General features: G+C 35.8%; 1 protein-coding gene across 7 annotated transcripts in view; it reads right to left on the reverse strand.

The window, feature by feature from the left end:
* VPS54 (VPS54 subunit of GARP complex) overlaps positions 1-18,160 on the reverse strand; it is an 88,599-nt gene that overhangs the window by 40,853 nt on the left and 29,586 nt on the right. For all 7 annotated transcript variants that reach the window (XR_007150824.1, XM_047852284.1, XM_047852282.1 and 4 more), the window contains 5 exons: positions 17,201-17,235; positions 14,631-14,762; positions 10,920-11,305; positions 1,131-1,257; positions 135-242 (listed from right to left, as the gene is read on the reverse strand). Coding sequence is in view for 6 of the 7 variants with exons in the window: in XM_047852284.1 (XP_047708240.1) it covers positions 135-242; positions 1,131-1,257; positions 10,920-11,305; positions 14,631-14,762; positions 17,201-17,235 (788 nt within the window). In the remaining variant the exon portion in view is untranslated. The remainder of the gene's footprint in view (positions 1-134; positions 243-1,130; positions 1,258-10,919; positions 11,306-14,630; positions 14,763-17,200; positions 17,236-18,160) is intronic.

Below are 18,160 nucleotides of genomic sequence, written 5' to 3' on the forward strand. Positions count from 1 at the left end.
CTGCTTCGGATTCTGTCTCCTTTGCTCTCTGCCCCTCCCCCACTCATGCTTTCTCACTCTTGAAAAATAAACATTAAAAAATTTTAAAAAAAAGATTCTAGACCAAAATATATCAAATAAAAATGTATATTTACCTGTTTAATGATATTCTTTGCTGTAATAATCATTTCTTCACTATAGATTTCTAAAAAATTAAGTTTTCTTTGTTTTAAAAGTCCAAATACAAGAGATACAAGTCTTTCCTATTAAAATAAAAGTATGGAATTTCACAATTTAAATATAGAATAATGTCACTCAGAAGTAGAAATATTCAACATCAAGCGTTTCATTATTTGATCCTCAGATCTCTACCCTGCACATGGTATTTTCTAGAAGCCCCCAAAAACCCCTTCTACAGCTATCTTGTCATCAGATTATTGGAGTCATAGTTTTAAAAACAGATAAATCCTAATGCACTACAGTGGATCAAATGAAGCTGTCTTGGGGACAAAACAATATGAGTACATTTTAGCATAGTTTCAACAAGTAGGCAGAAAGTATCCTTCTCAAATCCTGATGACCTGGACTATTTGTGGGGAATTAACTGCTAACACATACAAAAATCTCTTTACTTAGGCTGCTATCAGGGCTTCTGGATCCTTTCCTAGTTCTTGGTGGTAATCAGCATTGAAAAGTCAGCAGATAAGTGAAGCCTGGATCTTATGTATAAGCATATGCATAAAACATGTTCATAACAGGGGTTCAGTGACTGTTAATGACTGATAAGTTACTATATAATAATGATCACTTTTATAACAAACATACTCCAGTACATGCATACACATGGATATATGTTAATTCATCCTATATCTATATTTTAAGCTTGGTTTATAAGATATATATAAGACCTCATTTTAAATCCAATTTCTAATTAAGCTATAAAGTTACTTTATTCTCTAACTTCATAGGATAATGACAATTACAGTGCTTGCTAAAATCACATAGTTAGGGAAGGACTTCACAGAGGTCTGACTGAGCTTGAAATTTTTTTTTGCTCATTATAATCTGAGAAGAATGTGTTCTAAACTAATACTATTAGGAATTAACACTAAGCAATGACACCAATTGCATCCACAGTTTAAGACACGTACCTCTTCTAAAATTTGACAGTCATCATCCAGTGGTCTGTTTAAGTCACTATGAGAATAAGTAGAAAACTCTGCAATCATCATTTTATCTATCAGTTTTTCCAATTCACAAAGTTGTGATCCCAAATGCCTACAAAGGAAGAGGAAAATGTGACGTATATTCTTTAAAAACCCAAATTCGCTCCACAGTCAAGGAAACTAGTAGGCAAAACTTTTCTAGCAGCAGCATTTTGTGCAACAATGTAATGTAAAATGGAATCCTTTAACAAAAATAACTGCAACAGTTTTACATCATCTCCCATATTCTTTTTCTTTTTACATGTTTAACCTCCAAACACTTAAATGTGTTGTAGGACACATAGTTCTAGAAATTTCATGACTGCTTTTTTTGTCCGCTTTTCACAAAATATTCAACTATTCTAAGTCCTTTCCTAATTAACCATTTACTGCATGGCAATGCCAGTAGCTCCCCAGCCATTCATTTATTCCACAAATACAAATACAAGTGCCTACTACAGCCCTGTCAGGAAGATATAAATACCTAACGGATCACATGGACAGACTGACTCAATTCAATCTCTGTTATGAATAGTCTGAGTTACTGTGCAATCTCCCCTAGGTCATTATACTGAAAGTCATTAGAACACAAAACTGAAAATACAAAACTGCTAAGAAACAGTATATCCATGGAACTTTTTCTCATAAAATATAATGTTCCTTTTTAATCTACCTCTAATATTTATAGATCCTACATAGGATAAGAGTGAGAAGGACTCTAATCAGATGAGCAGTTGTGGGGATGGTGAAGGCAAATACTGCAAACAGGATTTGGAACCAATTCCCTAAAGAAAGCATGCGGCAACCAAATGACAAGATTGATGCATGTAGTCTGCTCACCAAGGAACTAAGGATCACTACCTTCACATACAAAGAGATCTTTACTATACAAACTAAAAGCTTCATAAAAACAATGGATTAAAGAAAACTAGGTGATGTAGTTGGCCAAAGTATTTCAAAAATTAAGTGAAATGGGCCAACGAGAAATCTGTTTATATATTATATAAAAAAATTTAAGCTCTATTTTTGGTATAATTTCAAAATATGTATATTTAAATGTCTAAATTTAAAATTTACCTTAAATTTAGACATTTGTTATTGAATAAAAAACATTTAAAAATACATATACTCACCATTTACTTGAAAAACCAATGTCAGCAACTATCTTTACTAAGACCAGATACAGCACATTTTTTAAAAACTAGTATAAACTATGTGACCTTTGGGGCGGCTGGGTGGTTCAGGTGGTTAAGCATCCAAGTATGGCTCAGGTCATCATCTCATGGTTCCTGAGTTCTAGCCCATGTAGGGCTCTGTGCTGACAGCTCAGAGCCTGGAGGCTGCTTCGGATTCTGTGTCTCCCTCTCTCTCTGCCCCTCCCCCATATGTGCTCTTTCTCTCTCTCTCAAAAATAAACATTAAAAAATTTTTAAATAAATAAAATAAACTATGTGACCTTTTAGATAGATCCATTTTTCTCATCTAAACAACATATGGTAAGCAGTGTAGTGATAATTTTGAAAAAAATCCAATGGTGAAATAATGTATATATTTGCATTTTGTAATATGAAAATTATATTTCTCAGAGCCAATTAGAAGATAGTAAGATTCTCATAAATGACACCAGTGTCTCACAATAAGCTAACTTAGAACATATTCACTAGTACAAACTAAAACACTGCCATAAGGAAGTTTGGCAATGTCTAGCAAATTACATAGGCAGTTAACCTTTGACCTGGGAATCTCACTTCTCAGTATCTGTCTCAAAGATACACTCTTAAAAATACAAAAGAACATATACGTTCATTGCAGCACTGTCTGTAACTGCAAAGGAATACAAACTACTCAAATGCTGAAAAACAGAGGGCTAGTTGACTATATCGTAATAGACACTATACACTTTTAAAATAATTGAGGAATACCAAGTAATATACTATATACTGCTACAGTTTCTCAGTCTTCTTTTTTTCAGTATTGCCCCAAGAAGTCCTTTTAGACCTTTTTATTCCTAATCACCACCACCAACCCCCACACACTAATATCACATATATACTGTATATCTGTTTATATACCTTGGCCCCCTGGAGGGTCACAAGTCATTATAATATCCAAGTTTTTCTTTCACCCTCAAGAACCAACTTTTGCCCCCTTAAGGTGATAGCCTCCCATTGAGAATACACACTGTAGAGTGATCTCCAGGGTATACTGTAAAGTTAAAACAGCAAGGTGGAGAAAAGTATATACAATTTACTAATGCTTATCTAAGATGAAGAACAAAGACAGAGATGGCTGGATGGATGATGGATAAATACAAACTAAAACATTTTAAAAGGGTGACTTATAGGGTAGGTAGGAAGGAAGGAACAAGATAGAAATTAAATTTTTCTGAATATCATTTGTTTCAGAGATTTGACTCAGAACCACATAACTACTTAACATAGTTATAGTACAAGATTACATTTAATAAATTCAATCCTTAAATATCAAAAGCAATGAAACAAATGAATTTAAATACACATCAAGTTAGCAGCAAATGTACACAAAGAAGAATTATTTCAAGTGACTTTAAAACGTAATGTACCTATTCATCCCACCAGGATATAGCTTAAAGAAGAGAAAGAAATCCTCCATGTTTGTAGTAATAATACTGTTAGTTCTGAGAGCATTCTATGTAGACTGTGGGATAAAATAAATGAGTAATTATGTTAGTGTCATCGAGAGCCACAGTTTTCACCTTCAGCCTGTTTTAAAGGACTTACATATATAAGATTAAAAAAGTAAAATCTTTATGGTCCTGAATTTAAATTAGGACTATCAAAATGAACTCCTACTTTTTCTTTAAAAAGAAAAATCTATTTTCTAGCTCTGTCCACTACAAAGGTCTAGAGATAATGACCAATCCAGTAGCAAGGAATATCTCTGGTATCCAGAGCATAATTTCTCAATACCATTTCCTTTTTTTAAAAATTTTTTTTTCAACGTTTATTTATTTTTGGGACAGAGAGAGACAGAGCATGAACGGGGGAGGGGCAGAGAGAGAGGGAGACACAGAATCAGAAACAGGCTCCAGGCTCTGAGCCATCAGCCCAGAGCCCGACGCGGGGCTCGAACTCACAGACCGCGAGATCGTGACCTGGCTGAAGTCGGACGCTCAACCGACTGCGCCACCCAGGCGCCCCTCTCAATACCATTTCCTACTGAAAGAAACTAGTTTCTTATTTCCACTAGAAATATAGTGGATTATAAGTCTGGGGGAAAAAAATGTATGATATGAACATCTAATCATAACACAAAGTAAGAAAACTATTAAGCAAAAGCTCATGGAATTATGTAAAAGGCCACAAGAATGAACCTGAGGAGATTTCTACAAAAGACAGAACATTATGAACACTGACAAAAATAAAAACAGCAAAAATCTTAAATATATACAAATCCACATGCTTACAAAAATATTTTTAAATCATCAGTTAACTTTGGAAGATACAAGATTTTCAATTTGTTACTTTTAAAACAGCTAAATGAAAAAAATAAAGAAATCTAGAATTTATTCTGCCTCTCCTTATAAGAGCTGTCCTTCAGATTTACCAAATAATTATGGAGAAATATCACTTTACAGAAACATTCTGAGTAAAAAATGAATAAGGAAGTACAGAATCATAATATCATTATAGGTAACCCATGAGATGTTGAATCATAATATAGTTCAATGTTTAACTTTTTGAGGAATCTCCATACTGTTTTCCAGAGTGGCTGTACCAGTCTGCATTCCCACCAACAGTGCAAGAGGTTTCCCTTTCTCCACATCTTCACAAACATCTGTTGTTTCCTGAGTTAATTTTAGCCACTCTGACCGGTATGAGGTGGTATCTCAATGTGGTTTTGATTTGTATTCCCCTGATGATGAGCGATATTGAGCATCTTTTCATTTGTCTGTTAGCCATCTGGATGTCTTCTTTGGAAAAGTGTCTATTCATGTCTTCTGCCCATGTCTTCACTGGATTATTTGGGGGATGTTGAGTTTGATTAACTCTTTATACATTTTGGATACAAACCTTTTATCACATATGTCACTTACAAATATCTTCTCCCATTCCAAAGGCTGCCTTTGAGTGGCAGTGAACAACATGTTCATTGTTCTCTTCAATTCCTTTCATAAATGTTCTATAATTTTCAGAGTGCAGATCTTTTTACCTCTGTATTCCTAGGTATCTTACGGTTTTTGGTGCAATTGTAAATGGGATTGATTCCTCGATTTCTCTTTCTGCTGCTTCATTACTGGTGTATAAAAATGCAACAGATTTCTGTATGTTGATTTTATATCCTATGACTTAGCTGAATACATGTATCAGTTCCAATAATTTTTTGGTGGAGTCTTTTCAATTTTCTACATAGAGTATCATGTTGTCTGTGAACAATGAAAGTTTGACTTCTTCCTTGACAATTTGAATGTATTTTATTTCTTTTTGTTGTCTGATTGCTGAGGCTAGGACTTCCAGTACTCTGTTAAATAATCATGTTGAGCCTGGATGCCCCCGTCTTGTTCCCGACTATAGAGGAAAAGCTCTCAATTTTTACCTATTGAGGATGATATTAGATGTGTGTCTTCCGTTTTGGCCTTTATGATGATGAAGTACATTCCTTCTATCCTTCTTTGTTGAAGATTTTTTATCAAGAATGGATGCTGTATTTTGTCAAGTGCTTTTTCTCCATCTATTGAGAAGATCATATGGCTCTTATCCTTTCTTTTATTAATGTGGTGCATCATATTGATTGATTTGTGAATACTGAACCCAGGAATGAATCCCAGTTGATAGTGGTGAATGATTCTTTTAATGTACTGTTGGATTCAATTTGCAAGTGTCTTGTTGAGAATTTCTGCATCCATGTTCCTCAGGGATAGTGGCCTCCAATTCTCCTTTTTAGTGGGTTTTTTTTATCTGGTTTGGGAATCAAGATAATGTTGGCCTCATACAATGAATTTGGAAGTTTTCCTTCCATTTCTAGTTTTTAGAACAGTTTGAGATGAATAGGTATTAACTCTTTTTTAAATGTTTGGTAGAATTCCCCTATGAAGCCATATGGCCCTGGACTTCTGTTTGTTGGGAAATTTTTGATTACTGATTCAATTTCTTTGCTGGTTATGGGTCTGTTCAAATTTTCTACTTCTTCCTGTTTCGCTTTTGGTAGTTTGTATATTTCCAGGAATCTATCCATTTCTTCCAGATTGCCCAGTTTGTTGGCATATAATTTTTCATCATATCCTCTTATAGTTGTTTGTATTTCTTTGGTGTTGGCTGTGATCTCTCCTCTTTCATTCGTGATTTTATTTATCTGAGTTCTTACTCTTTTCTTTTTGGTAAGTCTGGCTAGAGGTTCATCAATTTTATTAATTCTTTCAAAGAACCAGCTCTTAGTTTCATTGATCTGTTCTACTGTGCCTTTTTGGTTTGTTTGTTTCCATATCATTTATTTCTACTCTAATCTTTATTATTCCCCTTCTGCTGGGTTTAGGCTTTATTTGCTGTTCCTTCTCTTTTGAGGCTTCAGGTTTCTGTTTTTGTTTTTGCTTTTTTTTTAAACGTTTATTTATTTTTGAGACAGAGAGAGAGCATGAACGGGGGAGGGTCAGAGAGAGGGAGACACAGAATCCGAAACAGGCTCCAGGCTCTGAGCTGTCAGCACAGCTGTCAGCACAGAGCCTGACGCGGGGCTCAAACCCACGGACCGCGAGATCATGACCTGAGCCGAAGTCGGCCACGCAACCGACTGAGCCACCCAGGCGCCCCTGCTGTTCCTTTTCTAAGTGTAAGCTCAGGTTGTATATTTGAGACTTTTCTTGCTTCTTGAGATAGGCCTGTATTACGATATACTTCCCTCCTGTGACCACATTTGCTGCATCCCAAAGGTTTTGGACTGTCATGTTTTCATTTTCATTTGCTTCCATGCATTTTTTTTTTAATTTCTTGTTTAATTTCCTGGTTAACCCACTCATTCTTTAGTAGGAGGTTCTTTAACCATGTATTTGTGGTCTTTCCAAATTTCTTCTTGTGGTTGACTTCAAGTTTCATAGTGTTGTGATCTGAAAATATGCATGGTATGATCTGTTTTTTCATACTTTGTGGAGGCCTGATGTGTGACCGCAGTATGTGATCTATTTGGGAGAATGTTCCACGGGCACTCAAAAAGAATGTGTATTCTGCTGCTGTTGGATGAAATGTTCTGAACACATCTGTTAAGTCCTTCTGGCTCAGTGTGTCATTCAAAGCCCTTGTCTCCTCGTTGATTCTCTGCTTAGATGATCTATCCATTGCTATAAGTGGAGTGTTAAAGTTCCTTACTATTGTTGTATTGTTACCAATGAGTTTCTTTACGTTATTCATTGATTTACATATTTGGGTGCTACCAAGTTGGGGGCATAAATATTTATGATTGTTGGATCTTCTTGATGGACAGACTCCTTTATTATGATACAGTGATCTTCTTCATCTTGTCCTTGGTTTAAAATCTAGCTTGTCTTATATAAGTATTGCTACTCCAGCTTACTTTTGACATCCATTTGCATGATAAATGTTTCTCCATCCCTCACTTTCAATCTGCACGTGTCTTTAGGACCAAAATGAATCTTTTAAGCAGCATATAGATGGGCCTTATTTATTTATTCATTTATTTATTCAATCCATTCTGATACCCTATGTCTTTTGATTGGAGCACTTAGTCCATTTACATTCAGAGTAATTATTGATAGATAAAAATTTGGTGCCATTGTATTACCAATAAAGTTGCCGATTATGGAGATTTTCTCTATTCCTTTCTATTCTTTGTTGCTTTTGATCTTTCTTTCCCACTCAAAGGGTCCCCTGTAACATTTCTTGAAGAGCTGATTTAGTGTTCACAAACTCCTTTAGGTTTTGTTTATCTGGGAAACTCTTTATCTCCCCTTCTATTCTCCCCTTCTATTCCCAGAGTTTCTATCTGGGAAACTCTTTATCTCCCCTTCTATTCTATCTTATTGGATAAAGTATTCTTGGCTTCAGATTTTTCCCATTGCACATGCTGATGATATCCTGCCACTCCATTCTGGCCTGCAGGTTTCTGTGGAGACATCTGCTGCAAACCTGATTTGCCTTCTCTTGTAGGTTAGGGATTTCTTTTCCCTTGCTCTTTTCAGCATTCTTTCCTTACCTCTATATTTAAAAAAAATTCACTATGATGTCTTGGTGTTGGCTGGCTTTTGTTATATTTGATGGGAGTTACCTGTACCTCCTGCATTTGGATGTCTGGCTCCTTCCCCAGATTAGGGAAGTTGGAAGCTATAATTTGCTCAAATAAACCTTCTGCCCCCTTTCCCCTCTCTTCTTCTGGAACTCCTATGATACTAATGTTATTACACGTTATGGAGTTGCTGAGTTCCCTAAGTCTACATTCATGATCCAATACTTTTCTTTCTTCTCTTCAGCTTCATTATTTTCCATAGCTTCTATATCAGATTCATTCCTCTGCTTCATCTATCCTTACTTCATTACATCCAGTCTGTTTTGCATCTTTGTTATAGCATTTTTTATTTCAGCCTGACTAGTTTTTAGCTCTTTTATCTCTGCAGTAAGGGCTTCTCTAATGTCTTCTATGCTTTTCTCAAGCTCAGCTAGTATCCTTATGATTGTTGTTTTAAATTCTAATTCAGGCATATTACTTATATTTGTTTTGAGTAAATCCCTGGCCATGACCTCTTCTTGTTTCTTTTGGGGCAAATTCCTCCATCTTGTCATTTTGACTAGGCCACTGTTTTTGTGTATGTGTTAGGAAAGACTTATATGTCCTGCTGAGTGTAATGGCTGTATTAAGAAGAGGTCCTATACTGTTCAGGGCCTGGCACGTCAGAAAGTATTTCAGAGTGTGCACTCTGCAGAGAGTGGCTGCTCTTTCCCTCAGGTCAGTTCTTTGCAGTGTTTCTCCCTGCCTGCATTGGGGAGTGTTGGGACCTTGTCCAGTGTGTGGCATTTTAACTAGGTGTGCTTTGGTCTGCTTGTTAAAATAAGCCCGATCCTATTTCCACTAGAGCTGAAACTTTGCCACACTCTATCTATCAAGTTCAGAAGAATTGATATCTGTGGAGGATTTGTGTTGGTCTTTGGGGGAAGGAGCCTGTTGTGCTGGTTCTCAGGCCAACTTGCTATAGTAAAAATGCACCCACAGGGCACAGTGGGGTAGGGCCTGGTGTAAGCAGCTCCAGCCTCCACTGGGGGCAGTGTGTTGCTCATTGAAGTTTCTCTGTGCTGATGGGCAGGGGGGGAAATGGGTCACCCCACTCTCTCATCCCCAAAAAGGGGAGTTCGCATCTGCTGCTGTTCAGGAAGGCTTCACAGAAGAGTAAACAATCTCCGCTCTTATGTCCCAGGCTTCTGTCAGAACTCTGCTTTCATCTGGTGCCCAAGCCATCTGCCTGTCTGGTGGCACAGACCTCCTGTGTTTTATCTCAGGCATGCAGCTGGGTTTCAAAAACTCCAAATTTTAGGGACCCAGCGCAGCACAAATCTATGCTGATCCTCTGGAAAAGGGTCTCGCCACGCTATAGTTGGTGCCAGTTTGTTCCAGAAAAGCAGTCACATGCCCACGCAGGGGGCTTGGAATTCATGGTAAAACACAGCCAAAAGCTGGTTTCTTGGCTAGCTGCCTTCAGCAGGTGCCTCTACTGCAATGCTAATTAATCAGGTGGCTCAATGGTGTCTGCCATCTCTTTTGTCCCCTGAGAGGCAGTACCACCTCTCCCAAATACACTCCAAGAAGGGGAACTGTTTCTCCTAGTGAGACCCAGGAGATCCTCAGACCATTCTGTCCACTCCGGGGCCTCTGCCCTCCTTTCCCCAGGAGCACCCCTAAGTCTGCCAGGCATGACCCGAACAATGGTGCAGAATTCTAAAACTTCAGATTTTGAGCTTCATGCTTGCATGCACTTACAATAATCACCCCCTCACCTCCTCCCAGTCAGGGGTTTTGGGGAAGACTTTCTTGTGCAACCCTGTGCACTGCTTTCTCTCACTGTCTCTGTGACCAGGGCTCCCTCCCCTCCACAGCACCTACAGTTTTTTTCTCCCCCAAGTCAACTCTCCACAGCTCCTACCTTCCACGATGTGCCTGTTTTTCTCTCCGGATGTGCAGTTTGTTCTCTCAGTCTTCAGATCAATTCCTTGAGTGTTCAGAATGATATAGTATTTATCTAGCTGTGCTTGAGGGACAAGGCAAGCATAGGGTCCCTCTACTACTCCACCATCTTAACTCACAAACACCCAGGACCATACCAAAGATTTTAAGTAATTTCTACACCCAATGTGGGGCTAAACCCCCAGATCAAGAGCTACATGGTCCACCAACCGAGCCAGCCAGGGGCCATAAAATGAACTTATTCTGAGATATACTGGTATTCCTTCTTCACCTTGATCTACTACCTTCACACAAAACTATTTTAACATTTTCAAAATGTTATTTTCAAAGCTGTGACTGGCCTTTCATTGACTGGCATCCTCTACCAGAAAATTTAATTTTGTTTCTCCATCCAAATGTTTCTGTAAATATTAGTCCTTATGATTTGCTAAGACTAAAACAGCACAATGATAACATTACTAAACAGATCAGTCTAGAAGAAAAACTATTCATGTAACTAAATACATTCACACTTCTTCAGCTTTAAAATTTTTAAATTTCTAACATTATTTCCAATAGCTTATTTAAAGGACATACCGGAAGCTGTGAATGCCCTGAAGTTCCTGCTGTAGAACCTCTTGTGTTGTTGCTATTAAGTCCAATGCTCCAACAAATTCAGAAGTGGATAACAACACCTGTACTGTAGGCTGAGTTTGGTGTACAGTGGCCATTAGCTTGAGTTTATTGTACACTTTAACACAATTATTTCTGGTAAGTGCCAGTCTTAAAATGTGTAGTGATCCTTCACACATTACTTTATCAATCTGTGCAATTTTATCTCGAAGCATTTTTACAGCCTGGGAAGTTTTCTTGAGGTAGTCCTGCAATTCGTGTTGAGAGGTCATAGCATGAAAAAATGCTTCTGAACGTAGAGAGATCTGGTGAGCAATGTTTACTTCCACAATATCCAGATAATGGCTCAGCTTAGGAGGGAAGAAAAAAAAATCATAAGAGTATTGTAAGTATACCTTCTTTGACTATCCACATACTTTCTGAAAATGATACAAGATTTCTATATGTATTTTAAATCCCATTGTGTGAACTATTTGATTATGGAATTCTTGATATTGAGCATAACAGAACAGAAGGGAGATAAAAGGTAACAGCCCAAATATTAATAAATTTAAGACAAAAGAGTAGAAGAAGCTGATTTAACTTCTTCCCCTGCTCCTGCTATTACTGCCCTCCAAATACCAACTACTTTCTAGAAAGTAAGAGTCATCAGAGATCATTATCTAGTTTTAGAAGTTCTAAGATCTGAGACAGAATGATCTCCTTAACCGTCACACCATCACACATCACTTATCTGACTAAAAGCTTATTATAGTTACTGTTTATTGACCTCCTCCTTCTATATACCGGGCACTGGTATTTTATACACATAATTTTCTAGTTCTAACAATCTTAGAGTACAAGTATTATTTGTATTCTTATTTTTACAGATGAGGAAACTGAGGCTCAGAGACATTAAATAATTTGAATAAAGTCATGTGGTTAGTAAGTGGAAAAGCTAAAATTTGAATCCAGGCCTGACTCAAAAACTGAAGCTCTTTCTATTATACCACACTTCCGCAAAATACTAAAGAATTCATGATCCAGTCACAAATTATGGAAAGTAGTAGAATTCACTGGGACATTTTTTTCAAGGCTGCTTATCTTACATTTCAAAAATTATTCTTGGGGCGCTTGGGTGGCTCAGTCAGTCGGGCGTCCGACTTCGGCTCAGGTCATAATCTCGCAGTTCACAAGTTCAAGCCCTGCATGTAGCTCTGTGCTGACAGCTCAGAGCCTGGAGCCTGCTTCGGATTCTATGTCTCCCTCCCTCTCTGCTCCTCCCCTGCTCATGCTCTGTCTGTCCCTCTCTCAGAAATAAACATTAAAAATATTTTAAAAGATTATTCTTTTATCAATCTGTAAAACTCAGTTTATTGCCAATATATTTTCCTTTTAAAATATGCCTTAAATGAAATCACATTTTATTTGTAACACAACCAAGATTAATTCCTAGAGTAACATATATTTAAAAATACTTTCTAATTTCAAATATGGGCTTCTAACACTTGAGTTATCTTTTCTTCCTTTCTAATTGCATATGCTTTTTTTGGCTACATTATCTTCTACTTCTCTCCCACTTTTTAACTTTTAGATTCTTCAACCTATAGCTCAAGCTCTAGGCATTCTCTCTCAACATCTCACGAGAATTCACAGTGTTAAAGGGTTAATGGGCTTTCAACATGTAGGACTCATAAAATTAGAAGAGATTATTTGGTCACCAAGATTGTTTCCTTAAAACCATGCAAGATAACACATATCTTCAACAAAGCTCCTTCAGTAATCTATCATAATATATAATAGGTTACAAACAAGAAAATTTTCCATAGTTTAAATCTCTTCAGTTTATACCCTTTTACTGTTGTTCTTTTCATCTTCAACACGTCTGTGCACTTATTTACCTAAAAAGCAATATGGGGACAAAGGTACTTGGGTACATTGCAAGCTAAAGTAGACTCAATTTTCAGAATAGTAAATGGAGAATGAGCAACTCCTTTAGGAGAGTGCTACTCAGAATTCGGTTTATATGCTGCTGCCAGTCTGTGAACTATTTAAGAGGTCCATGATAAAATAAGGAAATTTGCTGGAAAGTAAATCAACTATATCACTAAGTCTACTGAACTGTTTTTTCATAGAAAGACTTTCTTAATAAAGGAAGCACTGCAATGATTTACATTCTAGTGCAAACCACTAGGTTTCATCACAAACCAGCACTTTGGGTAGCATTACAATAAAATACAAATTATCTAACCCTGGTTGTAGCATTCCCTCTCTTAAAACATAGCAAGATATAAACAGCTGTTTGTCAATCGTAAAGTGAGTTTGAAAGTGTTCTCTTGGGATCCTTTCTTCCACTCCTTTTCTAAGACAAGAGTAGAATAAGATGAAGCCCAAATGTAAATATAATGATCTTAATTCTGCAACTTACCAAAAAATAAAATTCCATTACTTTAGTCACTTTATACATTTACCATGAGAAAATTCTTTCATTTGAATTTCAAAGATTTCTGCAAGTTATCAATATTCCATTGATCTATTTTTTTCAACAGCATATTATTTTCATAATTCATTTCCTATTAAAATTCTATAAAGGGAACAATTTTTAGTCTTCCTAAAAGTATTTAGGAAGTATTAGTATTTAGGAAGAGATTTTCATTGGCTTTTGTTGTTTTCTCTTTTAAGGTGACTAGTCTAGCAGGGCATATATTGGAATGTGAAAAAAAGCAGTCTGAGAATGAGCCTGTGTCCATAAACCCATCATTTTCATCGGATTTATGAATTTGTTCCTACTCAAGGAAAACCTTTATATGTGAAAATGTTGCCAAAGGAAAAATTACTTCATTTTTATTTTCAACTGTAAGAAAAAGAATACTCATGATTCTTTCCTTACATGTCTTCTCCTCTTCTCCCCAAACTAGTTTCCTCTTCAGTTACTGGACCTCATTTATTGAATAGTAGTCCTGAGACAAGTTTCCAGATTGCCAAGAGATGTCACTAACCTGAAACAAAATGCTTTCTTCTCAGTTTAAGAACCAGTTTTAGAAATGCTCTAAACTGAATGCTGAGAAAGAATAGGAATCAAAGACCTTTACTTCCTATTCAAGTTTTAAAAGATTCTTGATATAGGAGTTAAGATGTGTTTAAAATTCTACATTTTAAATGACTTTCAAGATGCTGATTTCTCCCTTAGAGAACACTATAAAAATTTTTAAAAACTGCTGACTACTAACATGTAAAAGATCAGGCTTTGCAAAGCTAAAAATACTATATTTTGTAACTATACTTTTGCTTCGAAATAATCATCCTTACTATGTATAAATAAGGAAAAATAGCACCTTTGCAAAAGTTGATTTTCCATGCCTTAAATCATAAAGAATATAAAATTTGCCAATGTATTTTTGGAGATAAATGTAAAGCAATTAATTGTGTTGTCTAATACATCCTTCCAACCTAAATTCTAGCAACTGCTATTTTGGATAAGAAGCACTCAAACAATTAGCTTTTCCTTTTTCACCAGTACAACTTGTTTTCCATTGAATCAAATGTTTTTACTTTTATCAGTTAAAATTTGAAGGCAGTAACAATAAAAATGAAATTAAATTAGCCCTTACTAAATAACTAAATCTGAACCCACACAAAAGGTACTACTTAACTATAATAAAGTTTTCTACATGGGAAAAGTAAAAAAGAAATTACCTTTTCTTGTAGCAACTTTGAGGAAGCTGCATCACGATTTCCTTTTCCACCAGCAGTATTAAAATGAGACCATGGTAAAACTGAATTAAAAGTTAAGGAATCGTCCAAGGCAAAATCTGGTTTCATAAAAATCTATTAAAAAATGTATTTTCCTTGATTAGATAAACATTTCTTTTACATCCATTATCCCTTCAAACATCATAAGACCATTAATAATAAACTTGGATCTCAAGCATAAACAGAAAAGCAAGTGATATGCTGATTTACACAAGAATCTGTATAAACATGTATAGTTTCATCAAGTTTAAAATACTCATAAAAGACAGAAAAATGTTTTTTGTCTTTACCAATGGAGATAATCATTCCATTATTATGTGATCAAATTCACTAATATAGTCCCACTAAGATTATACCAAAGGGAGACATCCTCTTTATCCAAAAATTTCTATATTATTTCCCCCACTGATAGTTTTTAAAAAAATCCCAAATGTCAATTTCTCTATATTTCTATTTTCTCCTGCTTAAAATGTTTTCAAAATTACTTTGTAGATTAGATATATACTGAATTTTAAAACCAAAACAAATTCAATTTTATGAAAAGACTACTCTTTTTCCTTTACATACTGCATTCATCTGGGCACTAAGTCCTACCCACTATATTTTCTAAATAATACTTGAATCCTCTCTCTCTTCTAAGTCTATAGCATTTCATCAGTGCAACCCCTCATTACCTCTGGATTACAGACATGGCTATTTAATGATATGCTTCCTCAATCTATCCCCTCTACTAATGTCAGATATACTTTTTAATGTTTATATATTTTTGAGAGAGGGAAAGAAAGAGAGAGGATCTGAAACAGGCTCTGCGCTGTCAGCATAGAGCCTGACACAGGGCTCAAACTCACAAACCACTAGACCATGACCTGAGCAGAGGTTGGATGCTTAACCGACTGAGCCACCCAGGCAGCCCATCAGATATACTTTTAAAATACAAGTATAACTGAATTAATTTCTGTTTTAATCTCTCAATGGATTCCCATGACCTCAGGACCAAACTTTTTAGAAGGGCATCAAAAGCCTTTTGTTGTGTTTTTTTTTAACCCCCTCACTGATTTGTATCTTGCCACTCCCACTACTTAGAAGTTACATTGTAGTAATGCTCAACTATCTTCCATACCCTCATGCTGTTATCTTTGTATGCGCTTTCAGCCTAGAATGCTCTTTCCTATTTCCTAGAGAATACAACCCAAACAAAAGGACAAATTTATCTCTGTATGATTACTTACTCGATCTCTGAACACATCAATTACCCCATCTTTGAACACAAGTACATATACCACATATATTTATGTATCTCATACTTTACAAAAATTATTTATTTAATATGTGTATTGCCCCCTGGAGACCATATGCTCCTGGATTTACAGCTAATTAATCTTTGTATCTCTACTACCTAGCATAAGGCCTGAAACACAGTTTAACTTAACTACTTACCTAATTAATTTCTATTTTTTATTTTTACTGATTGATTTTACCTATATCCAAAAACTAGTATAAAGGGATAGGGAAAATCTAACTAGGGACATGAGTGTATTTTCTAGTCCCGCTTTAGTATATTTTAAAGTACTTATTAATTCAATAAATATTTACTGATAATCTAACTCTTATGCTAGGCACTAAAGGGGAAACAAAGATAAATTATTACATAGGTCTTAATCTTAAGGATCTTCAGTCCACTAGATGTGATAAAATACACACATAAATATCTTATAAAAAGTGACAAATGCCTTAAAAAGGAAGGCACAGGTCTACATAAAATGCTATGGAAATTCAGCAAAAGGGCCAATTATCTTCAGTTGGAAAGATATGTATTTATGTAAGGTTGCCATTTAAGCAAGAGAATGTAAAGAAAGGATCAGATATGAAGAGTTGAGGGAAAAGTCTTCCAGTTAAAGGAACAGTACAAGTAAAGCACAGAGCCAGCAAAAAAGTTTGGCTGAAATAAAGAATGTGTAAAGATTAGTAAGCAAAAGTTAAGCGAGTGATTATGATGGAAATGAATAATTAAGGGTCTTAAATGACAGGGTTTGAATTTTATTTTGTAGGAATCAAAGAACTGTAGAAATGACTGCCCTCTTCTTTTTGCTTCTGTCTTGTCTTTCTCTGTCTTCTCACCCTAGAGAGCAGTTATCACAGACCTCTTGGAGAATCTGATTAATGCAATGGCCTCTTTCCCCTGGGGGAACAGGGGGACATCTACTACATACCTCTACAAAATTTTTCACACAAAGGAAAGATCTCCTAATAATGTGAAGGGGCAGTAAGATCAATAAAATTCTTTTTTAGAATGGAGAGACTTAATTATATTTGTAAGTTTCAGCAATGAAGAAGAAACTGATGAAGTACAAGAGAGAAGAAAAATGATGCACAAAGTCCCAGAAGACGCAAAGTGGTTAAAGTGTGAGAAAGTCAAATGAAAGCTTCTTATAAGGCAAAATTAAAGATATTTAAGATTATAAAAAGTTAAAGATATTAAAAAGCAGTATTCTCATTTATTAAAGCTTTGTTACCTTAGGTACTTGCTCCAGATCTGTCCTGGATTTATCTATGAAAAAGAGGAAAATACGATTTTTTAAACTTGTTTTCACTTTATTCCATAAAATACATTTTGACTAGATTCTGTACTATGCCACTATATAACCACTTAAATTCCCTCAACAAACATCTATCAGGTACTTCCTATATGCCTAGTAGTAGACAAAACACTGAATAAATCCTAGGTTTCAAATAATTTTAATCAATTGCATGGTATCAATAAAACAACTAAATATATTTCAAGTCTTTTTTAAATGGACACAGAAAGCTTGTTGATATCTTATTAAGTTTTGGTGAAATTAAGTTTGGCATACAGTTAAAAAATGAATTCAATACTAATATAGGAATACTGTTTTTATTGTTCAAAATACCCACCATCCCATCCAGAACTTATGATCAAAGATTTTAACACCATATTAATTTTCTTCTTAGACATTTAGTTTGTATCAACAACAAACCTGCAAAGGAACCTACTTTACCTTCATCTCACCAACTAGATCTCAGAGGACATACCCTTTCAAAAGTAACCTTTCTGGGTTGGACTCCATGCCTTCCTGCCTCTTTCATGAGCTTGCTTCGTCCTCAATTACCCTGCCTCTTTCTGTATCTTCAACCTGTTGCCTTCTCATAGCTCTTCCTGTCTGCATACAAACATGCTCAGCTTTCTCCCATTAAAACAAACAAATAAAGATAAAGCTAAAACCCAGGGCCTGGAGTAGGCTGAGGCAAGGGAGGACCTCCAGTACAAAATTTAAGAAAGCACTCACTCTCAGGGTTATGCAAATGCCTCTCCCGCCTCATCTAGTGTTGACCATGCAAAAACATTCTTCCACTCTGTTCTAGATAGCCCATATCCTGTATCTCAAACCCTAAAGTCATACCCACATTGGTAGTCTCCATTTCTTTCTCTTGTACTCACTCCTTAACATATAGTA

Source organism: Prionailurus viverrinus, chromosome A3 (genome assembly GCF_022837055.1).
Source record: "Prionailurus viverrinus isolate Anna chromosome A3, UM_Priviv_1.0, whole genome shotgun sequence".
Taxonomy (NCBI): domain Eukaryota; kingdom Metazoa; phylum Chordata; class Mammalia; order Carnivora; family Felidae; genus Prionailurus; species Prionailurus viverrinus.